This window comes from Podarcis gaigeae, assembly GCF_964106915.1.
Source record: "Podarcis gaigeae genome assembly, chromosome: 1".
NCBI classification, from domain to species: domain Eukaryota; kingdom Metazoa; phylum Chordata; class Lepidosauria; order Squamata; family Lacertidae; genus Podarcis; species Podarcis gaigeae.
Window position 1 is genome coordinate 3,278,062 of NC_139678.1, and position 25,577 is coordinate 3,303,638.

Here is a 25,577-nt window from a genome sequence, read left to right on the forward strand (position 1 = left end):
ATCTACTTGCACTTCGTGCTTTCGAACTGCTAGGTTGGCAGGAGCAGGGACCGAGCAACAGGAGCTCACCCCGTCGCGGGGACTCAAACCGCCGACCTTCTGATCATCAAGTCCTAGGCTCTGTGGTTTAACCCACAGCACCACCCTATTACTTCTCTTGATCTGAACACTAAACTTCTGTTGATGCAGCCTAGAATAGCGTTAGCTATTTTTTTGCTGCTGCATCACACTGTTGACACACTGTTCAGCTTGTGGTCCACCTAGATCCTTTTCACATGTACAGTCATACCTCTTGTTACGTTTGCTTCAGGTTAAATCTTTTCAGGTTGCGTCCTGCAGTGGCCTGGAAGTACCAGAAAGGGTTACTTCCGGGTTTCGCCACTCACGCATGCGCAGATGCTCAAAATGATGGCATGCGCACGCGCAGAAGTATCGAATCACGACCCGCACAGACGTGGGTTGCGTTCTGCTCATGTTGCGAACGGGGCTCCAGAACGGATCCCATTCACAACCAGAGGTACCACTGTACTGCTAGTAAGCCAGGTGTCCGCCATCCTATATTTGTGCACCAGGTTTTTCCTGCCTAAGTGCAGAACCTGACATTTGTCCCTATTGAAATTCATTTTGTTAGCTTGTGCCAGGTTCTCCGATCTGTTCTCATTTTGAATTCCAATTCTGTCTTCTGCGGCATTAGCTACGCCTCCCAGTTCGGTGCCATCTGCAAATTGGATGAGCATCCTCAGGACGAAACGTGCAAAGAGGAAGGCACGCTTAGCAAACCCTCACCGTGATCCACTCCCACCTGGAAACCAATGTCCCCACTGTGGAAGGACGTGTGGATCCAGAATTGGCCTCCATGGTCCCTGACGGAGTCATGGAAGACAATTTTACTCGGCTTTGAGTGATCCCCGAAGGAGGATGAGCATCCCAACTCCCTTCATCCAAAAGACATTGAACCACCTGTCCAGGACAGAACCCTTCCACTTTTTCCCAGGATGACGAGGAACCCTTACTGGGCACTGGGCTATTTATTTAACAAGATTTATATACTGCTTTGAAATAGATTGCTCGCCTCTTCTTCCCTTTGGCAAATGACTGTACTGTTGAAATGGCGACAAGATCGCACTGGCCTATTTTTTCTGAATGTTTGTATGTGATGCCAATGAAGGTTTGATGATGATATACTGCTTACTTAAAAAAAAAATTAAGAAGTTACAGTGGTACCTCGGGTTAAGTACTTAATTTGTTTCAAAGGTCCGTTCTTAACCTGAAAATGTTCTTAACCTGAGGTACCACTTTAGCCAAAGCACGATTTCTGTTCTCATCCTGAAGCAAAGTTCTTAATCTATGGTACTATTGCTGGGTGAGCGGAGTCTGTAACCTGAAGTGTATGTAACCCGAGGTACCACTGTACTTGGTTTTCATAAAATCATGCCCTTTCCATGTGTTACTTCATTAACTTCTATCATGCTGCCTCTTACTCGCTATTTTCAATCTGAACGAAATAGCAGCTCCAGCCCCTCGGTTCTTTTGGGTTTTCCTTTTTCTGGCCCTTTGGCCAACCCCGCGATGCCCTTTTTCAGATGAGGCGACCCCATGGCGCCGGTATTTCCAATGCGGTCGCGCCAGAGGCCATTTCGTTTTCCTTTCCAAGGACGTGGGATTTGCCTTATCACAGCGCCGTTTTACGAATAGACAATAACGAAGACACCAGCCCGTCAGTTTATTGATATTTATTCTTCTTCTCTTCCCCCGCCACCCCCCCCAGCTCCGTATTCCGCCTTTCCCCCTCCTCAAACGGCTCTCGGGGCGGTTGGCGCGAGGCGAGTCCTGCGCATCCGCGTCAAGGGAGAGAGGAGGCGGCGGCGGCGGAAGAAGCGGCTCCGCGACGGCTCCGCTCCCCAAGGCCAACGGCGCCGCGCTCCCGAGCCAGGCCGGCGTTCCGAGCCGTCGGGCGTCGCGCGGTTGCTGAGGGGACGACGCGAAGCGACGGCAGCCTGCCTTTTCACCCCGCGTCAAGATGGCGGCGGCGGCGGCTCCTGCCGCCGCTTCCCCACCGCTTCAGGAGTTCTCCGTGGCCGAGGAGCGGAGCGGGCACTGCGCCGTGGTGGACGGCGGCTGCCTCTACGTGTGGGGAGGATACGTGGTAAGGAAGGGGCGAGGGAGGCGGCGGAGAAGCGGGGGGCGGCGGCGGGAGGCTCCGGGCGGCCGACGACAAAACATCCCGTGAGGAGACGGTGAAGGGGCGCTGGCTCCGCCCACTCGGGCGCTCGCTGAGGAGAGCAAAATGGGCGGGAAAGCATAACAGGGCGAGAGGCCCCGGAGGGGTGGGGGTTTGGAGGTAGAGGTGAAGCGGGATTGGAGAGAGAGGCCGTCGTTTACCTAAGCGACGTCGCCTATTGGTCGCTGGTTTTTCGAGGCGCGGCGGCCGGCCTATTTTCCCGCCCCCTGCCCTGAGGAGACCTTCTGTTATAGAGCGGTGTATAAATTCAATAAATAAAAGGGCGACTTTCGCCAATAACATTTCATTTCATAAGATTCAAACACCGCTTGGTTGGGTGGGGGGAGGGGACGGGACACAAAACCTCAAAGCGGTTTACAAAATATAATAATAAAACAATTTTACTGCAAGAAAAGTTAACACTGGTTAAAAACTTTCAGAAAGCTGGAATGACAGTAGTCTTAAAACATGAAAACTCGAATACAGGCTTGTGTAAATAATGATTTTAGCAGGTGTAGAATTTCAGTGTAGTGTACCCCTGCTTGATGTCAACAGGCAGGGAGTTCCAAAGTGTAGGTGCCACCACATGAAAAAATGAAATTATTACAAATGTGGAACAGATCTCATGGGGCACCTGTAACAGTGCCAGTTCTGTCGATTGGGCAATTATGGGGTGAGGCAACCTTGCAGGTAAACTGGTCCCAGCCTTCTTGGGTGGCCTTCCCCAACCCGATGCCCTCCAGATGTTTTGGGCTACAGTGGTACCTTGGTTCTCAAACGCCTTGGTACTCAAACAACTTGGAACCCAAACCCAGCAAACCCAGAAGTGTTCCGGTTTGTGAACCTTTTTGGGAAGCCAAAAGTACTCCGTTTTGAGTGTTACGCTGATGATTTGTGTTTTAAGCTTCTGTTTTGAGTGCCACACTTCCGTTTTTAGTGTTATGCTGAGGTCTGCCTGTTTTTGCTATTTGCATTTTTGTTTTTGTGGCTCTCTTTTTTTGTTTTGTGACTGTGTGGAACCCAGTTCAACTACTGATTGATTGATTGTGTGACTGCAGTACATTGTTTATCGCTTTAATTTTATGGATCCGTGGTCTCATTAGATAATAAAATTCATGTTAAATTGATGTTATAGGGGTTGTTTTTAAAAGTCTGGAAAGGATGAATCCATTTTGCATTACTTTCTATGGGGAAGCACACCTTGGTTTTGGAATGCTTTGGTTTTGGAACAGGCTTCTGGAATGGATTAAGTCTGAGAACCAAGGTACCACTGTCCTACCTTGTCAGCCCCAGCCAGCACAAACATGCCTGCATGGCATGGTGGAAGTCTTCCAGGATTCATAGCCCAGATGGTCCTGGGTGGTTTTAGAAGAGGATTGGACATATTCCTGGAGGGTAATAGCTTTGATAGCTGTGCTCTGCCTCCATGCTTCTGAATACCAGTTGCAGGAAGTCACGGGAGCATTAGCCAGGGACCTCTGGCAGCAACCACCACTTCTCATATGCAAAACTTCATAGTTCAAATAATTATTTACAGTGCTATTAGCTGGATGATTCTGGGTGTGATTTCTCTCCTCTGGCTTTGCTAGCAAACTGGAGGGATGCCATTTCAGTTTCACAAATACAGTTCTTGGTTCTGCATGGATATCACACGTGCACATCCTCCCAAATATGCCATTTGTGTGCAGCTAAATGATCACAGAACAGCAGTGCAGAAAGAGCAGTGGCTGACCTTTTGCTGAGATCTACGGGAGTACGGGAGAAGGTTGTGCCGTGCTGTGGCTAGTCTGCCTTTCCCTGCCTTTGTTCAGGCACAAAGATCTTACACTGATTTTAGTACAAAATAATAATTCCACATGAGTGGCATAGTCTACAGCTCTCTAGCTCCAGAATCCTGATTGCCTTGTGCCATGAGATTAGGCATTAAATATCCCAGTTTATGGTGGCTGGTTTTATTGCCTAATACTTCCAGAAAGTCTTGATCACCACTAATACTTTTCACGATGGGCAACTCTTCAAAATAGGAATTTCTTTATTACATTGCTTTTAACAATACTTTGGAGTGCCTCGATTTCCCTGCTTCCCATTTGCTGCTGAACCAGACTTAATTTAATTTCCCAAGAGACCTTGGTGGAACTCTGAGCAGAGGTGCATCTCAGGTAGCTAGCAAAACTCCTATATACAGGAAGATAATTCCATGAGTGTGCATTATTACAGCACGGCTTCCACAATCCAAATCACTTGATGAGAAGCTATAATTTGAAATGAAAATTAGCTTGTTAGTAGAAATGAAGATTTCCAGTGACCCTGATGAAACATTTGTATGCCTATGATTTTCTTTCTTATTTTGGTTAGTCAATTGAAGAAAATGAAGTTTACTTACCTAACGATGAGCTGTGGATCTATGAAATTGACAGTGGATTATGGTAAGTCATATTATTTACTGACAATTTTTAACAAGGCCTTTATATCACAAGCCTTCATAACGGTTTCAAAAGGCATGATCTTAAATTCCCTGGGTAAAAGTAAATCCCATGGATTATCATGGACTTTCTGCATAATATGTGCTGGAAAATAGGTACAGTGGTGCCTCCCAAGACGAAATTAATCCGTTCCGCGAGTCTCTTCGTCTAGCGGTTTTTTCGTCTTGCGAAGCAAGCCCATTGACGGCTTAGCGGATTAGCACTATTAGCGCCTTTTAGCGGCTTAGCGGATCAGCTGATAAGCGGCTTAGCGGCTTAGAAAAAGGGGAGGGGAACCGCAGGAACTCACAAGACATTTTCGTCTTGCGAAGCAAGCCCATAGGGAAATTCGTTTTGCGAAGCGCCTCCAAAACGGAAAACCCTTTCGTCTAGCGGGTTTTCCGTTTTGCGAGGCGTTCGTCTTGTGGGGCACCACTGTATCAGTGTTTCTCCTTCCTTTTTATTGTATTGCTGCAACTAGTCCTGGAGGCTTTCAGCATGTGACAGTGGACACACCCCAGGAGTGGCTTTGACAGGCCGGCCAAAACGGGTGAGGGTAGCTGATGGGTGAGGGACTCCTCTGCATGCAAAGGCAGGCTCTGGCGGATTGAGTAGACAAGACCAGCAGTGGGTCCAATAGTCAAGAAGGCGGTTTCTGCATATGCTGTAGTGTAGAGCATGGGTCAGCAAACTAAGGTCCGCGGGCCGGATCAGGCCCAATTGCCTTCTGGATCCGTCCTTTCGGATGGTCCGGGAATCATCACATGGATCGCCAGTGTGCGTGTTCTTTCCCTCTCCCTCCCTCTCTCTCTCTTTTTTAAATAATATTTATTAAAAGTTTAAAGATTACAGAAAGAAGAAAAAGGAAAAAAAGAAGAAAGATTAAACAAAACAAAACAATACATTAAAATTCCTAAAAAATAAAAAAACCATACATCCAAAATAAAAATAAAAGCAAAAACAGTTAAAAATACATCCAATTTTTCCATTTCTTTGTCTTTCATTTATTTGTTTCATCAACCTCCTCACACCTCCCTTTTTGTATTCTAGTTATTAATTATTTCAGCAAATCCATTCCATCTTTCTCTGTTTTCTATCATATAATTATCTTAATTTACTTTAACCTTATCTTACCATTAATAACATAAAACTTATTTGTACTTAACTCCTTATATCATTTCTACTAAAACCATGTAATTTCATTCCAACATTTTTCTAACACTCATTAATTTTACAATACTTCTATAAATAACTTTTAAACTCCCCCCCCCCCCAAATCTTTTTCCACCGTCTCTTCTCCCTGGTCTCGGATTCTGCCAGACCTTTCTATCAATTCCATATGGTCCATCAACCTGGTGATCTTCTGTCCTTTTCCCTCTCCCTCTCCTGGCAACGGCAGTGGCACCTCCTCCCTCCCTCCTCCTGGCTTCTCCCCACCCTGCCTAGAGGAGGAAGGGGGCTGGGCTTTGTTCGCACACGGCTCATTGTCACCCTGTCGTCGCTGCCAGCCCCTGCCGCTTGCAAGACACAGGTAGGCAGTCACCGGGGCTCGTGGTGCTCTTGCATCATTTCCCCCCCCCCCAAAATATAGTCCGCCCCCCCCACATGGTCTGAGGGACAGTGGACTGGCCCCCTGCTGAAAAAGTTTGCTGACCCTGCTGTAGAGGGAAGTGAGGAGCAGCATGGGAATGTAGCCCATCTAAGAGAAGGAAAACTCTGACCCTAAACCTCTGCTGCCTTGTGGGATATCTTCAGGAGAAGGAAAGGTTAAGGAGTAAACCTTACACAAATCTGGAGAGGAATCCATAAGACGGTTGGCCTGAACGTATTGCTCTGCTTTTCCTTGGACCGTAGCAAGGCGAAGAGAAGGCTCTTGTCCCTAGCTTCAACCATAACCAGGGCCTTTTCAACGCTGGCCCCGGCCTGGTGGAACGCTCTGTCTCATGAGTCCAGGGCCCTGCGGGATCTGATTCCTTTCCGGAGGGCCTGTAAGACAGAGTTGTTCCGCCTGGCCTTTGGCTTGGAGCCAATTTGATTCCCTCCCCCTCTTTCTTTTTCCTTTCTCCTCCTGTGATGAGGCTGCATTTTAATATTTTAATGTTTCAGTATTTTAATGTTGTATTTTAATCTTGTTTTTAAGTTGTATTCATTCAACTTGTTTTTATTATTGTTTGTTAGCCGCCCTGAGCCCGACCTTGGCTGGGGTGGGCGGGGTATAAATAAAAATTATTATTATTGTCATCTGGCCATCCCAGGACCTCCATACACACTGCCCAGGCTTGCACCCCAGGGAGGTCACTTTGATGCTCCTAATGCAGCAGTTTGACTTCACCCCCAGAGGCACACTCCATTGTCTCTTGAGACAGAGATACATGTCAATGGTAGGTTGTGTCTAGGGATGGCACCAGTGGAGTCTGGTCCATTAGGGCAAATGGGGCACTGCCCAACCAGCTTCAGTCTACCCTTCGCTAACTACTACCTGTATTTTATTACATATTTCATTCATGAATCGGTTCCAATGAGGGCTCCTGAAGGAATTTACTCCTGAATCTGTGGGCCAAATTGTGGGATTTCTTATGTTCGTTGATTTACAGGTCGATGCATCTGATGGAAGGTGAATTGCCTCCATCCATGTCTGGAAGTTGCGGAGCGTCTGTTAATGGAAAGCTGTACATCTTTGGAGGATATGATGACAAAGGATACAGCAATCGGGTAAAGGGTTCCTTTATTTTTAGAAACTTTCAGATAGAATTACCAGCTTGTTAAGGATGAAATAGTATAGTAGTGAGAATTAAACTGTTCAAGAAATCTTAACATTATGTTTTGATTTTATTTTCACACGGATGTAAGAGGCTAGAACCAGAATAACAACTTTAGGGTATGCCCAAGGATTTGAACCGCAGAACCTATCACACACACACACACACACACACACACACACACACACACACAAAATCTTTTAACCCTCCTCCTAATTTCCATAATGGTTTGCCATGTGATGTGGGCGCTTATGTTTGAGAAGCAGCCTAATTGTGTGTGTGTAATTTGTTTTGCAGTTCTGTGCATTTTATGCTGCTACCAAAAGAAGGGCAGCAACTCATTCATGTCAGTGTGAATTTGATGACCTGCTTGTTATGCTGCCATTCAAAATTTATATAAGCCTTCAGAGCTGCCCTCAGATGTCAGAGGGACTCTGCTTGACACCGATGTTTAGGAACTGATCTTGACTAGATTCTGTGGAGTAACTGGATTCTATAACTCTCTATGATGGGGCATCACAGTAATTAATTTTAGTAGAAGTTGTGACCAAACATCAATTGAGAGGTTAAGCCTTTCTGCTTTGTTTTATTTCTTTGGAATTTATGTTGCTGTTGTGGAAAAGGTTAAGGACAGTCTGACTTTCAACAGTTAAAATTAGAATACGGAAGCCCCCTGCAATAAGAGGTGCTGCTCATTATTAGCAATGAGGAAGTGGAGGAAGAAGAATTTAAGCATTTTCTATTAAAACTATAAAGGACTAAATATTACTGGTTGTTCTCTCCAGACACCACTTTTGCCGATTAGCACTTCATTTTTTCCAGAATATTGCTGTGTGTTGAAAGTGTCTTAATTTCCTTTTAAGCTCTATTATGTTAATTTGCGAACAAGAAATGGAACCTATTTGTGGAAAAAAATCACAGACTTTAAAGGTCAGCCTCCTACACCACGTGACAAACTTGCCTGCTGGGTGTATAAAGACAGGTAATTGTCATGGGTGATTTCACAAATGGGGAGGTGGCATTAGCTGGTGAAGAGACCCAAGTTGTAATTCTGTATGGCTTTATGACCTTTGTCTTCCTTTAATTCACTTGTTCTTCTGTTCCTTCACTTATAAAATAAGAATTGTGCTGATGTCCGCAGCCTGCAAATTATGTGTGAGGCATGATATTGGATAGGATTAGAGCCCAAGGCAATATTAAAACCTTGTTAAATGACAGTGGCTCACTGTCTTAGAAATATTAGATGATTAAAATATGAATGCATATTTGAGTTTTTCCTCTGCTGATTGATCTGCATTTTGGTAGCACAGACAAGTCCTTGCTCCAGTAGTTCCTTGCACACTGGAGGGTGGGAAGGTTTCACACACAAGGAGAATTGAAACAAGATGATTGCAGATGTCAAAGAACTCTAGAGTTGCCTTCTCTAACCTGTTGCCTTCTAGGTGTGTGAGTTGTAGTCAAAAAGGTGTAGAAGGCAACAGGTTAGGGAAGGCTGCTCTAGAGGAATTAAATTAGAGCATCTGACCTCTTAGATCTAATGGCAGGAATTAATTTGTAAATTTTAATTCTGATTTTTTTTTTAAGGCTCATCTATTTTGGTGGCTATGGCTGTAGAAAGCAGAGTGAGCTGTGTGACTGTTTTGATGTTCATGATGCATATTGGGTAAGAGATCTGTTACAGTTTCAAATAAAGAGGACCCTGTGTTGGAAGGAATATTAGCAGTGGATTTATTGTCTTTTATTCCTTCTCACCTACTGTTTCACTTTTATTTTTTTCTTTCAGGGAGAACGGATATTCTGGGGATGGCACAATGACGTTCATGTTTTTGATACAACAACGCAAACTTGGTATCAGCCAAAAATTAAAGTAAGTGTTATTTGAACTCTGGATTTGTTGTTGTCATGTTTCGTTGTCCTCCAGAGGCTTTCCAAACACAATCTGACATATCTTTCCTTATGCTCTTGGATTGATATGAATATTCTGAATCATTTATTTATTTATCGAAGTATTTTTAGGCAGCTTTTAAGGGTAATGCCCTACCATAGTAAGAAACAAATCTGCAGACAAAAACATTTTAAAGTATTTCTAAGAAATAAAACCCTATTGCAGTCTTCGGAGAAGACAGCAGTGAACCAAACTGGTTTTGAGGCCAGTTTGAATGCCTGAACTGAAGAGGCTAATGCAATCCACACAGAAGAGACATCACAGGTGAACCTAGACAGGGTGCCCATCCTGTCTTCTTGTGCTAGGCAACTTTGTTGATCTTAACAGTGGTAAGATATCCATATCCACGTAGGACCTTCAATGCAGATCTTAATGTGCAGGCAAAAATCATGGGTGAAGCCGATAACCTGATCCCAAACTTTTAGGGTTTTAGGTTACCACAACAATTTTTAAATTGGCCCCAGAAACTCACAGACAGGGGACTTCCGGGTTGGCGCCATCGCCGAATGGCGGACTCCCTCCGAGCTCCGGAGGGAGCCTGCTCGGCAGGGGCTGGGTCCTACCGCGCCGGCGACGCGGGGACCCTCAAAAACCATGGGCGCTGAAACCCATGGACATGGTGACTCGGCTGGCACCTTTTGCGCTCCCCCCGGCCCGCGAAGGAGCCTTTTTAAAGGCTACGGAACGGGTGACGGGGGGGGGTGCTTTGAGTCCTCCGCTTCCCCTGCCGAGCGAAGCCGCATGCCATTCGACGGAGAGCGCTGACTTCTTCTATTGAAAATCTGGACCTAAAAGAATAACCTGTGAGTAATTGGAACCTGGACTAAAAAGGGGGATAAATTTTTTAAAAAATTCGGAGCGAGCGGGGGAGGCGCAAAAAGGAAGTCAGCCCCCCCCCCCGTTGTAGAGGAGTTAAAGCAAAGAATTTGACATCTAAGATCGAGTGCAACCCTATTTTTACAAAGTTATTAATTTCGCGACGGAAAACTATAAGACTGAGCTGGAGGAGAGAAGTGGAATTGATTTAAAAAGTAACACACACACCCCGGAACCCTGGGAGCGTTTTGCGAGAGCGCCGGGAGAAGACAAAGAGAGGTTTTGACAGCTGTCAAAGAGCTGTCAAAGCAGAAGAACAAAAATGAGAACTTTGTTACAAGGACTTTGCCGGTTACATTTGTTATAAATTGGATACAAATTGTTTAAAACAAGGAATAACAAGTTATTTGGACTGATTGGGGTGATCTGGAAGGGAACTGAGTTATTACAACCCACCTAGAGGAGCCGAGGGGTATTACAAGTTGTTGACATGGAATTTGAATAGAACTTTCTATCTCCTGGGAAACTGCAGAAATGGAACACTATTTTGACTACAGAGGCTGACATACTAAAGAAGACAATAGACTTATCTATTGAAAAATGGAAGGGACTTGGCATTATGTTTTGTTCCTGAATAACAGAGCCTCTGCAGCTGAATTTGAAGCTTTTGGAATTAGAACATTTGTGCAGGAAAACAGGGAAAAAAAAAGAAAAGGAGAGAGATCAACAAGAACAAGAATAACAAGAATTGGATAAAGTTGGAAGAGGGAACATTTGGGACATCCAGATTTGAAAGGTTTAAAGAAATAAAATTGGAGTTTTTACTCCTAATGTATAAAAATCTGGATGGAAAAAATGGGCCTTTTTGAGACAGACTCCTTCCAAGATTGGACATTCGAAATTAAAGATGACTGGTAAAGGACTATGGCTTAAATAATTGTGGGAGCTCCAGGAAGACATCAGATGTTGATAAATTTTGGGAACGCAACAGGGAAATTTGGAATCCAAAGGGTGTTAAACTACATTTTATTTCATTATATTTTAATTTGTAATGTATGTTAAAGGGGGGAACGCGTGGAAGGGAACAGGTCGATTTTAGGAGATGGGAAAATATTTTTAAATTGGGTCAATGACAATAAGTTCAAAATTTGGGATATGAAATTGCTGAATTTATAAGTAAGAATTGGAATACAAGAGGGGGAGGGGAGGGGAAGTCCTGGAAAGATGTTATGGAAAACAAGATTTTAAATTTGGATGTTTTGTTTTTTTTATTTTGTTGTAATTGGAAACTTTTAATAAATATTATTTAAAAAAACAAACAAAAAAACAACAGAAACTCACAGACAGGATTGATTTTTGAATGTTCTGACTTTCCGGTCCATACCAGAATGTAGACAGTCAATTTGTTCTTCAGCAACTGAAGTGTCTAAACCATCTTCAAAGGCAGTCCTGGCTCAAACGCAATACAGCAGTCCTAAGAATCACAGCAGTACTTCTTTTGTGTTTGCTTGCAGAATGGAGTTCCACCTCAGCCTCGAGCAGCACATTCATGCACAGTCCTAGGAAACAAAGGTTACGTGTTTGGAGGCCGTGTTTTGGTTTGTACTGATTTTATGTTTACGCTATGAAAAAACAGGGGGAAAGGAGCATGCCAGTGCTGGAAAGGGAAAAGCGTTCAACTTTGAAGTAAAAATAAATGGTGAGGCCTGCTGTGAGGGAAAGGGAGCCTCTTTTCCTTTTTAAAAATTGCTGCAGTGTTTTGAAAAGCGAGTCAGCCTTTACCAAACTAACAGAGTTCCAAAACTACAAAGGCAGGTTGTATTGTCAGTGACATCTTGAATGCAATCAACAGATACTGCTCCCCAAAATATACATTTCATGTAAAATATATCATCTAAGGAAAATACGTTGGATTGTAGTAGGTACTAATATAATGGGAAAATGCATGTGATGTTTAGCAAGATTAGGCTACAAGTGTGTTTATACTTCTGCTATCTGCAGGACCAGAGACAGTCTGCCTCCGGGTATCAGCAGGAGAGACCTCTTGCCCTTGGGTCCATTTGTGGATTTCCCAAAGGCATCTCTATGTAGACAGGATACAGAGGAGCAATTCCAATTAAGTGGGGAGGGCACTGTTGCACCCAGGTCCTCTTTGAGGCCTTCCCATCCATGTATCTGGTGGGCTGTTAGTGGATGCTGGTCTAGATCCAACCGGGCTGCCCTTATTTATTTTTATGAAAATGCAGATTGCATTTGAAGTTGCTGTGATCAAGAATAATAACGTAAATATATGATTCCTGCCAATGAGAGTGCAGCCAGCAGACATCTAAGAATCCTCTGGTTCCGAGTCTGAGCCCGAGTCCCAGGCCATCACATACACACAGAGAGATATGGTTCTGTGAGCACGGGAAGATCTTTTTTTTTTTTTTTTTATAATAATTTTTTATTGTTTTTACAAAACAAAAAAAAAACAGGGAACAAGGGTATAGGAAAAACAAACAAATCACAAACAAATACATAAAACATGACTTCCCCATACCTCCCCTTCTCTGCATCATTATTTTATAATGTGTCAGCAACCCTTCAGTCAATTTCTCTATATATTCTCATTAAGTTTCCCCCTTTAATTTACGATTTACAGCTGTAGTTCTTTGTTTCTAGCCTCTCGACATCTTAACCGTCCGATATTTTACAATAGTTCTTAAGGTATACTTTAAATTTTCTCCAATCTTCCTCCACCGCCTCCTTCCTCTGGTCACGGATTCTGCCGGTCATCTCTGCCAATCCCATATATTCGATCACCTTCATCTGCCATTCCTCCAGAGTGGGTAGTTCTTGCATCTTCCAATACTTTGCTAAAAGAATTCTTGCTGCCGTGGTTGCATACATAAAAAAAGTCTTATCCTTCTTCGGTACCAATTGGCCCACCATGCCCAGAAGAAAAGCCTCTGGTTTCTTTGAAAACGTCCATTTAAGGACTTTCTTAATTTCATTATAGATCATTTCCCAGTAGGCCTTAATTTTTGGGCAGGTCCACCAAAGGTGATAGAAGGTTCCTTCAGCTTCCTTACATTTCCAACATTTGTTATTGGGCAAATGATAGATCTTAGCAAGCTTGACTGGAGTCATGTACCACCTGTAAATCATTTTCATAATATTTTCTTTCAAAGCAGTACATGCTGTGAATTTCAAACCGGTGGTCCATAACTGTTCCCAGTCAGCAAACATAATGTCATGACCAACATCTTGTGCCCATTTAATCATAGCTGATTTTACCGTTTCATCCTGTACATTCCATTTCAGCAGCAGGTTATACATTCTGGATAAGTTTTTTGTATTGGGTTCTAACAGTTCCGTTTCTAGCTTTGACTTTTCACTCTGGAATCCTACTTTCCTGTCCAACTTAAACACTTCATTTATTTGGTGGTAATGTAGCCAATCTCTAACTCTATGTTTTAATTTTTCATAGCTCTTTAATTTAAACTTTTCTCCATCCTTTTCTAACATTTCATCATATTTTAACCAATTTGAGTCCATGTTGAGTTTTTTAACTGCTTTTGCTTCCATTGGTGATAACCATCTGGGGGTTTTATTTTCCATTAAATCTTTGTACCTGATCCAGACATTATACAATGCCTTCCGTACCATATGGTTTTTAAAACTCTTATGCACTTTCACCTTGTCATACCACAGATACGCATGCCAGCCGAGGTTATTATCATAACCTTCTAGATCTAAGATGTCTGTGTCCTCAAGAAGTAGCCATTGTTTTAGCCAGCAAAAAGCTGCTGCCTCATAGTAGAGCCTCAAGTCCGGCAGGGCAAATCCCCCTCTATCTTTTGCGTCTGTTAAGATCTTAAACTTAATTCTGGGCTTTTTGCCCTGCCAGACAAATTTAGATATATCTTTTTGCCACCTCTTGAAACACTCCATCTTATCCAGAATTTGTAAAGTCTGAAACAGGAATAACACTCTCGGCAATACATTCATTTTGATAACAGCTATACGGCCTAACAAGGAAAATTTCAGTCTAGACCATATATCTAGATCCTTTTTGACTTCTGTCCAGCATTTCTCATAATTGTCCTTAAATAAGTTAGCATTTTTTGATGTTAAGTTTACCCCCAGATATTTAACTTTTTTAACAATTTCCAAACCCGTTACGTTTTGAAATCTATCTTTTTCTTCCGGTATCAAATTTTTCCCCAACACTTTGGTTTTTTGTTTGTTCAATTTAAATCCTGCCACTTGACCAAATATCTCAATTAGGTCCAACACTCTTTTCGTACTCTCCTCTGGCTGTTGTAATGTTAAAACTAAGTCATCTGCAAATGCCCTTAATTTATAATGTTTCGCTCCGACCTGAATACCTTTAACCAGCGGGTCCATTCTAATCATGTTTAACAAAACCTCCAGGACAGATATAAACAGGAGGGGAGACATAGGGCATCCCTGTCGTGTACCCTTTTCTATTGATATATCATCCATCACCATACCATTCATGTGAGCACGGGAAGATCATATCCTGCCAGCTGCGATGGGATTAAAAATGCCATTTTTAATGCCCTCTGTGGAGCTCCCTTTCTCCATTCACCAGTATTCAATACAAGAAGCCAAAGTTCTTCCTATTCACCATCCTGCTTTTCCTCTTGACCAAATGAAATATATCAGAACTGTGCCTTAAGTTAGAGAGAGGGGGCTAGGTAGGAAATCAGAAAATTGATCATGGATGGAGCTCATCGGAGTTGTAGTTCAGAACATCTGGAGGTTACTAGGTCAGGGAATATTGCCTTAATCCATAAATAACACAATCTGTCTTGAAACAGCTGCAATTTGCACATTTGAGGAGTTCTCAGACAGAATCTATTACTTGGCTTTCCTTTGAAAATCATTGTGAAAGGCTGTATTGTCATATTTTCTTAATTAAACTTTTTTATTTTAACAGCAAAAAAGAATGAATGATTTACATTATTTGAATTTGGATACCTGGGTTTGGTCAGGAAAGTAAGTTTTTCCTCATGTCATAGCTCTGTTGTATGTAACAATTCATGTTCAATGTATTTGTATATTTAGTACTGAATACTCCCATCATTTGGGATGCGGGTGGCGCTGTGGGTTAAACCACAGAGCCTAGGACTTGCCGATCAGAAGGTTGGTGGTTCGAATCCCCGCGACGGGGTGAGCTCCCGTTGCTCGGTCCCTGCTCCTGTCAATCTAGCAGTTCGAAAGCACGTCAAAGTGCAAGTAGATAAATAGGTACCACTCCGGCGGGAAGGTGAACGGCGTTTCCGTGCGCTGCTCTGGTTTGCCAGAAACGGCTTAGTCATGCTGGCCGCATGACCCGGAAGCTGTCAGCAGACAAACACGGGCTCCTTTGGCCTATAGAGCGAGATGAGCGCCGCAACCCTAGAGTTGGTCACGACTGGACCTAATGGTCAGGGGTCCCTTTACCTTTTACTCCCATCGTTACTCCCCCCCCCCTTTGGTTTTCTTTTGGGGGGGAGCTTGAGCTAAAAACTGCTCTTTGTTATGCTTAAAATAACAACGATGCCCTTTTTAGATAATTGTTTTGGGTGGTAAACAGCAATATGGTTTTGGGGAACATTTATTTAGATTGGTGGAAATCTCAGTTTGACATATCTTTGAAGTACGTTTATCCATTCTTATGAGTGTTCTCAGACTGGGAAAACATTATTTTGTAAAAGAAGAAGGAAGGAAGGAATTCTATAAGGACAGATTCCATTAGCTGTCCCTCCTTTAAATTTTTTGTTTAAATTTTGTTTGATGTTAAATTAGCAGTATTTATTGTTTTGGGCCTCAGCCCCAATGAATTTATTACCATATTTATTACACATGCCAAGCCTCTAGGGAGAACAGGGTCCATAGTCCCCTTCTTACCAGTATCAGATAGTGCTTCTGTTAGGAGCCTGCCTCCTTGGTAGCTATGGATTCCTGGTTTTGAAAGACAAGGAGAGTCCCCAGGCAGATCTTGGCATGTTCATGGATCCTAAGAATGTCCCAATGGGACACGGGTGGCGCTGTTGGTCAAACCACAAAGCCTAGGACTTGCCGATCAGAAGGTTGGCAGTTCGAATCCCCGCGATGGAGTGAGCTCCCGTTGCTCGGTCCCTGCTCCTGCCAACCTAGCAGTTCAAAATCACGTCAAAGTAGACAAATAGGTACCGCTCCGGTGGGAAGGTAAATGCCGTTTCCATGCGCTGCTCTGGTTCGCCAGAAGTGGCTTAGTCCTGCTGACCACATGACCCAGAAGCTGTACGCCAGCTCCCTTGGCCAATAAAGCGAGATGAGCGCCGTGACCCCAGAGTCGGCCACGACTGGACCTAATTGTCAGGGGTTCCTTTACCTTTACCTTTAGGAATGTCCCAACAGGAGGTTCCCAAGAGCAAAAAGACTTGAAAAATAGGGCATTACCCATGGGAAGGACTCTCATTGGCAATGGTGCAGTAAGCAAGCTCTCTGTAAGGAACATCACTTGATGTGAATGCTGATTTTGCAAAATAGTTGTTCCCCCCACCTGAAAGATGCTAAACTGCCCACCCAATAATTATTATGTTTGTTTCTCGAAATATGTAGGCCTTTTGTTTTTTGCTTGCTTTTCCTAGAATTTGCACAAATGGAGAAAAACCAGGAGACAGATCATGGCATACTTTGACATCTGTAACAGACAGTAAACTTTTCCTGTTTGGTGGGCTGAGTTCAGACAATGTACCCTTAAGTAAGTAGTTTGATATTAATTGATTGCTATCACTTTATTTATTCAAAATTATTGAGTACACTATGCTAAGAGGGAAGCAAGTTCCAGCTGAATGATTTGTGTGATTAACAAACTATAATGCTAAGATAAATTAAAAACTTGTTTGTCAATGAATTGCTGGCACAATAGCAACAGAAAAACTCTGGATACATGATGCTTGAAGGACTTGCCACCATCCTGGCTCCCGTCCCCCTGCTCCAAATCTGACTACAAGTAAATTTAAAGATAATATTTCAATCCATCTTTTATCAAAGTCTAGCAGATTTCATGTTTCAGAAGGAAACTGCTGTGGCTTTCTTTATAAGTCAAAGAACTGCAGCCAGCTGAAGATAAAATCAGTGTCAGAATGTTTTTTAAAAATGTTCTTTTAGTTTTTAGTTTCAGACTTGGCATTTTAAAAAACAGTACTATAACGCATCGGCTGCAGTTACTTAGGGGTAAATCTATTTATCTGCAGAGCTTACTTCTAACTAAACAGACATAGGATAATTTTTTATTATTATTTATTGAAAGCAGTTTTATTCAGGTCTTCACACAAAAGAGACTCTCAGAGCACCTTTCCTTCTAACAAAGCTGCTTTAGTTCTGGGTACTTTACATCTCCAGCCAATAGGCCTTTTGAGGATATATGGGCTTTAAAATGGTACCCCTGCCTCCCAAGACTAGGTTATTCTCTGCCTCTGTAGCAGAAGTCTGAAATGTGCAGCCCAGTCTGCAGCCTGTCACAACAGACAGAAGGGAAAAGTGGTGGAAAGAAGAGGACTCGCGTAGCAGCCCAAGCAGAAATGCTGAATGCTTGTGAAACATAGAGTGGTCCCAGTCCATAGAACCATGTAACTAGTCAAGTCTATGCTCAAGGAGGCTTCAAGTTACAACATCCCTCCTTGCCACCACTTTTGTAACGGAAGGGAATTTTAAAAGCAGGTAAGTGCTGATATGGCACCAAAGTCCAGTGTTCTGTTAGGAGGAGGGTGTCAAAAGCCCATAGGGTTAGTACAAGCTGCTCCTTGGGTCCTGTCCACAGTGCCCTAGTTTTTCATATTCAGTATCATTTATTTCATGTTTAAACACGAAACATAATATATTGCATAACTTAAATGGTCTCTTATTATCAATGTGTGTGTGTTTAAAGAAAATAAATAGCAGTAATTATGCATCTTTCTTTATTTTCAGGTGATGGTTGGATTTATGATGTCGCAACAAACAAATGGCAACAACTTACATACTTACCAAAGAGCATACCGAGGTACAATCAGAGGCGTACCTGGGGGCTGGTGAAACCAGCCCCCAACCAGGGGCACAGGCCCAGGGGGAGGGGCGTGCAAAAAACACCTATCAGACTGTGGAGTGTATGATGTAGGTGTGTGTGGTGACTTGCCTCCACTGTTGTGGTGAAATCAAACATAGGAGAAACTTCCTGTCCTTTTCGTGCCATGGCACAAAGGGATGCTAATTCTTTTGCCCTTCCTCCTTGCCTTTCCTTCACTCCGGATGCTTTGAGTAGTTGGGTCACATAAAATGTAATCATTTCTAATGTGGCTATTGCAGTAAATATTGGGGTTTTTTGGGGGGGTAGGGGGCCAATGCAATTCCTTTCCAATGGTTTAAGGGCTCCTACGCATGCCTCTGGGTATAATAAACTAGTCAACTTTTTCTGGAACTGAAGAAACTATGGATAAATCGTTATGTCATGTTCAACATCGGAGCATAGGCTTGGATCCAGTGATGCCAAGTGCAAGTATAAACTTCTGTTCAGGCAGAAGTTCTGCTCACATCAGATGTGGTCCTATAGGGTCCCCTGAGCTTCTGGAATGGGAGGGTGGAGGCAGGAAAGCCCTGTTAGACAAGTGGAAGGCTCATCATAGGTCATAGAATCCAACCAGGTATCTTTTAAAAAACCCCAAAATGAATTGTGCACATTTTCAGTTAACTTTATCCTATATCTCTGTCTGAGCCAGTAATATAATTTTCCAGGTGATACTAAAAAGGTATCAGTATAGATACATACGATTGTGAAGAAATAATATTTGATGAATTTCACCTAATCATGCACCTATTGGACATTTATTTGAATTTTATTTGACTTCCACCCTAACACACTCATTTGGAAGAAAGGCACATTGACTTCAGGAGAAATTGCTTGCTTGGTTCATGCAATTGGGATGGCGGCCTTAAAGCCCTGATTCGAATGAAAATCTACATGGGTCAGGGAGTGAGATTGCATCCACACCTTCTATTTATTTGGGGGGGGGGGCGTTTTGTAGGCTGCACTATAACAAAACGTTCTTGATATGCATGTTTTCAGAGGGCCTGCATGTTGACTTTATCTGTGCAGGCCCTGTGCAAATATTATATCACTGCAGACTGAAGGTTGAACCGGTGCCGCCAAGGGGGATTGGAATTACACTCCCACACCACAGCTAGTCTCTACAATAGATAGAAGCTGATTCAAACTGTGCCAAACTATCATCATCCCGCTCCATTCTAACGAAGTCTCCACCCCCAATGTTTTAGGTAGACTGCGCAGCAGCACACACTAACCATAACATATTTTGATACTTAGATCTTCTCATATTAAAGCAATTTTATATAAAATTAGATTGAAATCAGAGTGTAACTCAGTACTATAATTCTAGGTGGAGGGTTTATTTTAAAAGGTGACGTTAATCTAGCTGATATGTGATGCAAATAACATGCTTTATTAGAATGTCTAGGTACTAAGTTAGAGCAGCTGTGAGAGGACATAAACCTATCAGTCTGTAGAAAAAAGCTTCAGGTTTCAAGCTAGGAGTCAAGGCACAGAGTCAAGGCAGGAAAGGCTTTCCAGTGTTCTGCGATGATCCAGTCCAGAGTTTTCCTAATGCAGATAAGACAGAGGCAGACCTATCAACAGGTATGAGGAAGAGAACAGGTGGGATACAGTTTAGTGTAAGGAGAACAGTGCATAATTGCTGAAATTAATGAAGTAAGAGGTGCTATTTAGTACCGAGTCATCTTGCACATATTTTTGCAATAGTTAAATAAACAAAAGGGGACAAATTCTGCAATCCTGCTGACCTCAGTGAGTTATACTCAGTCTGTTAATTCTTGGAAGAAAATTCACCTCAGTTCAGTGAAGCTCTCTTTACAAACCTATATGAATTGGTCCTATTTTGAACTTCTGTGTATCCATGCATACCCATTTGTTTATTTTGCACTAGCATGTGCAAAAAGAAAACTTACTCCCTTTAGCATAATTTTGTAAACCATTAACATTCAGAAAGCTCCAACTCTTGGAAGATACAAAGAAGGGATGAGAGATTAAAGACCCTTCGTTCCTTTGACCTCAGTGACATATCAGGGGTGGGGTGAGGAAAAACTGAACTTAGCAGCTCACTTGAGCTGTGGAAAGCTGGTATCTAAACTAAATTACCAAGCTCTTCTTGGTACTTTTTTTTCATAAGTGTGTTTTTAAGGTAACAAATTCCATCTCCGTGCTTGTCAGATTCCTTTGAATTGAGACAGGGGAGGGAAGAGAGGTGCTTTCTTTGTCCCAGAGATGTTTCTCCAACTCTCAAATTATGCACTTCAGAATAAGCAAGTTCAAGAATCAGTGTCTGGGTTTCACCCTATGATTTTGAGTGAAAGCCAAGATTTGTAAGAAAGAAAGATTTCTTTCCAATGGCCCAGTTTTTAATTTGTTGCCATGGCCATACCTACTCTCAAATCAAGTCCCTGTGTTCCTCCTATTTAAATCTATCCTGCTGGGTTTTATGATAGCATCATTTTAAGAATTGGAATGCATACATTGTTAAACGTTTATTAAACAGTTGTGTTTGACAAAAAAAGTAAGCCCACTCATGGTAAGTAGTAAAAGGGTATTAAGTTCTTGATTTGTGTCTAATGAATTCAGATGTTTTTAGAATCCATTTGAGTGGACTAGTTAGTTAGTTCAAGAGCTGAGAGACAGCTCCATTCAAATAAATCTATTTACTATGCAGTAGAGATTATAAGGGGAGAGTGCTACAATAGCTTTTGCCATCCTGATACCTTCCAGATGACAGCTGAGGCTGATGGGAGTTGTAATTCAAAACATCTGGACAGCACCAGGTTGGTGTAAGCTGCCCTACAAAATGCACTAAAACCCTATGATAGCTAACTGAAAACTTTTTTATAATGCACAGTTATTTGAGTATTTATTCTCACTATAATATACTTTTAGATTGTGGCATACAGCTTGTCTTGGTAAAGAAGGTGAAGTGATGGTCTTTGGAGGAAGTAAAGATGACTTGCATTTCTTGGACACGGTCAGTAAATAGAACACTTGTTAAATGTCACCATTGTGCTGATAAATCTTTTAATTGAAATATTTTTATGGAGAGAATTTAGGTAAACAGAATCAGATCATATGAGAGGGGTTTTGATCCTTCCTGAACTCCTCCTCCCTCTCCTTTCCCTGTGCACCCCTAAATCTCTTATGGAGCTCCCACAACCCTCTAGAGCAGATTGGGGGGGGGCGCCTGGGGGTGCTTGAGGAGACAGTGAGGATATTGCATTTCACAAATTGAAATCCTTGCATTATCAGAACTGCTTTGTTGGCTTAGCCCAATGTTTTTAAATACCTCATTAAAATATTTAGTTGTTCTTCCTTACCCAGTTCTACTGAGTTTTTTTAACTGTTTCTGCTGCACGTTGGTAGTGTTGATTTTATGTTATTTTTAATTGCATATATTTTAATGCAATGTTTTATTCTGCATTGCTGTAAGTACCTTTGTTGCAAAGTAACTCATAAATATTTGAATTTTTTGTTGTTCTTGCTTAGGGACACTGCAGCGATTTATTGATTTTCCAGACACAACCATACTCACTTCTCAGGTGAGCTGAGAAATTACTCGGATAACAATATTATAAAGCCATGAGCCTAGTTGAGTTCAACACTGTTTAAAAGCAACTTTATATTCCAAAATGTTAAGCGGTCCCGACATAGCGGCTTCAGAGCACATGCAGGGCCACTGACACACACTAAGCTGTACCCATGCAGGGGCTGTTCAGGGCGTCAGGAAATGCTCCACACACAGGGCAATGATTTCAAGCATTCCCTGACAAGGAAGGGAAGAGGGGGCACCCCCTGGACCTCAAAGTCCTGCAGAACTTTGTTTCATGAAAAATGACAGTTACATTCTGTGGATTTCAGAGGCTCTGAAATCCGAGTGTTATTTCAGTTGCGCATCTGTTAACCTCAAAGGTGAAACCACATACAAAACAGTGTGCGACTTTGAAGAGTCCAAAGCCTTTTCCATTCATTTGATAATCCTTGCAACATCATAGATCAACTGCTGCTTCCACCACCTCTTCACTCCCTCTCCCACACTCCAAATTGGCTTAGTGTGGGTGGATGTCAGGAACAGTGCAAAGCGGGAAGGGGGATCATTCCATCAGACGAGCTGACAGAAGGATCACCTTAGCACAGACTTGAATTAATCACTTTAGTCCCCATATTGCTGGTAAGGGGCCAGGGCTGAGGTTGTGACAGCATTTCAGTCGTCGGCTCCAAACCATGGCCTGTCTATCTTTGTATCTGACCCAATGTCGGTTACGAACCATGGTATGTGAAACACTGTCAAACTCTATCAAGCCTCTATTTTAAGCTGGTTTGCAAACCACAGTTTATGTGGGCTGTGGTTTTCAGTTATCAAACCCTTGAAAACACAGCCCTACTTCAGAAGGCTAATGCGCCATGTAGATGGGAGTAAACTTGCAAAGCTGAGCAGATGGAAGACAAAAGCTGCTCTAAGCCATGGTTTAATGTTGGACGTCCAAATCATGGTGTGGAGTCTTAACTGCAGTTAGCACAAACCAGTTTGGCGTGATGTTTCAACTAAGCCATATTAACTTGCCTAAAGCCACCTGGTAAATTCATAGTTGAGATGAGAATACCTAGGTACTTACATGGATAAAACTGCTTCCTTCTATATAGTTGAGTGTTTAACCTGCAAAGCTTTGTAATCTGGCATGATTTCTTTCAGACTGAGCCTTGACTGCATTGGTAAAAATGCTGCCCTCTTGGAGAACCAACTATCCTGGTTACCATCTAGACTTTTGGAGGAAGCTATGGATAAAATAACTTTTTGGGCTGCTGTTAGCCATCGTCAAGAAAGAAAAGCCGAAGCAGCAGCACAGGAGCAAATTAATGTCTCTTAGCAACCATTCTTTGTGAATATACAGCGCAGAGTACAGACCCTTCTTGGAGATAATTTAGAAATGTTACTGTTGACTGTTTGGGCTGAATTTCTAAGGTTGGGTCAGATCGGGTGAAAGGCACACTGATTTGCTGGTGCATAAGGAATGGGAGCAGAGACTACTGATGTAATAACAGCTCCACTTAGGGGCTCTGGAGGTTAATACCAACTTTCTTGGGTTTACTGAGCCAGTTCATAAAGCTAGTTGAGCCATTTATTATTATTAAAGCTAAATATGTTAATGAGGCTTCAGACAGTCAAAGCTTTATTTGGTCATATTCCTGCGTATTGCTACACTTTAGCCATTGTCTGAAGAGGGGAATTTCTTTAATACCTCTGAAGCCGCAAAACTCTCTTCTTTCGACAGCACTATAAAAACTTGGTTGAAAGTTGCATGGGCCGGGTATTGACACTATTTTATAGAAACACTTTAAAGTTGCACTTTTGTGTTAAATGTTTTTACTGGGCAAAAGTTTTACTGTTGCAATAAACATTGATGGACTGTAAATAATCACAATTTAAAAAATGTTACACAGACCACAATGTGTAAGGTTTGTATTCAACTTAGCTGTTTTTTTGTTATTTATGGTAAAGTATTTATAAAATACAAATTTCCTATCAGTTTTAGGTATTTAGCTAATAGGGACTCTGTTGTTACCATTTTGCTGTTATGTTTTGAGTAGAATCTTACTCTGAATACTTTTACTCACTTGCCATTTTGAGCAAAAATCTTGGGAGGGAAATCTTTTTGTTTATACATCTACTTTGAGTTGCCTTCAGGCTGGTTGCAGTAATAACTAAGCACATGTGGTATTAGGAGATTAGGAGGAGATAGAGTCATGCCATGATATGCTGCTTAATAACTCAGTATCACATTTAAGCCATATATCTCTTTAGGGATATTTTTGATACTAGGGGAGGAATTAAACATCACACTCTTCTGATCATTCCACCAGCACATGCATTTCAGTTCCCCAGAGGAAACAATCCCTTGCCTACTCTCTCCCTCAAACCTAGGGTGTGGGGAGCCCATTGCGCAAGTGGAAATCTTTGTGCTAATGGGACTTGTTAAGCGAATCCCGCCGTAGCAGTTTTGCTTCTGTTGGGGAAGGGGTGTTGCAGATTTTATATAACTGATCTTTGCTTCCTTGTTCTTAGTCTACAAGCTAAAAATAAGGAATGTGGGCTTTTACTCCCAAAACTGAGTATGTGATTTATCAAATATAGAGCTATGTTTCAGATATTTGACTTTGGACCTAATATATGAATGACTGAAAATCAGAGGAATCGGGTGGTTCAAGCACCTGAACAGATGCAGCAGTTTAGTGAAGTCATTAATGCCAACCTTTGTCATGGAACAATGGCATAACGTACTTTGAACGTACTGTAGGTAGCAAGTGACTTTTTATCTACCTTTTGTCATGAGATTCACTCCAGTTCTGCTCCCTTCTAGGTAAAATGTTGCACTTGGCATTGATGCAGTCTTGGAGCAAATCAAGATGTCACAAATATTTCTCTTGAAGTAATTATAATGTTCATCCTGGCAGATGTTTGGGTTAAGGCTGAAAACTTGTGTGTGGAAGTTCTGTGCCTTTAACAAGCTGAAATTCAGCAGACGAAGCTTTTCTGATGTGCAGGTGAAGTAACGAGTTAGTTTCCTCTGAATCTCTGCTTGTTGCACAGCTGTTAAAACACAAAAGGAGTCCATCCTAAAGAAAAGTGGCAAACCTAACCTAGTAGGATAAGAACCCTTTATTGCATTATTAGAACTGATCTGACCAGTTATGAAAATTACGGCATTGGAGAATGCTGCACAGGAGCTTTCAGCACATGCAGGATACTCAAGAGTGCCATACGTGTCAAACATTAAAATGCAATCCACTGGGATGTTCTGCCCAAGGCCTCTGCAGAACGAATGGGAGCAGCTCCCATACATGAGCAGGCAAACTTCAGTGGATTGTGGCAGTATTTTGAAGTGATGGTCGTTTATTTTAATGGAAGCTCTACATGATGTGTTTAGGATTGGTGTGAGATTTCTATGGACTTCCAGATAACCTTGCAAATAGCAATGGTGCTACTTAAAAGGTCAAATCCTGATGAGGTCAAAGTCAGGGAAACTTGACTCTGAACTTGAGTAGCAACATTGATGATTATACCATACCTGAGCTAGAAAACTTTGACAGGGAAGTAGCCGCAAGTTTTTCATATTGAAATTGTGTTCAGAATCAGTTCCAAAGAAAAGTGCCTTTATTGCCTTATTATGTTTTCATGTGTGTTTTACAATATCTGCAGAAGACTGAAATTTTCTCTTGCAATAAAAACATGGAATTCTGACTATCTTGTTTGTTATACAGTTATATAATCCTGTCCAATAGCAAACAT

General features: G+C 42.2%; 1 protein-coding gene across 2 annotated transcripts; it reads left to right on the forward strand.

The window, feature by feature from the left end:
• Positions 1–1,557: 1,557 nt before the first annotated feature.
• Positions 1,558–25,529, forward strand: KLHDC1 (kelch domain containing 1). Of its 2 annotated transcripts, none has more exons than XM_083736957.1 (13): positions 1,558–2,146; positions 4,577–4,647; positions 7,278–7,395; positions 8,306–8,424; positions 9,027–9,105; positions 9,226–9,309; positions 11,718–11,801; positions 15,149–15,207; positions 16,827–16,939; positions 18,151–18,223; positions 21,179–21,263; positions 21,779–21,831; positions 22,983–25,529. In XM_083736957.1, the coding sequence occupies exons 1-13, from the start codon at positions 2,021–2,023 to the stop codon at positions 23,155–23,157; spliced, it is 1,239 nt and encodes a 412-aa protein (XP_083593083.1). In that variant the 5' UTR covers positions 1,558–2,020; the 3' UTR covers positions 23,158–25,529. The 2 variants fall into 2 exon arrangements, with proteins under 2 accessions (XP_083593083.1, XP_083593084.1); XM_083736958.1 differs by having other exon boundaries at positions 1,559–1,717.
• The last annotated feature ends 48 nt before the right edge of the window (positions 25,530–25,577 follow it).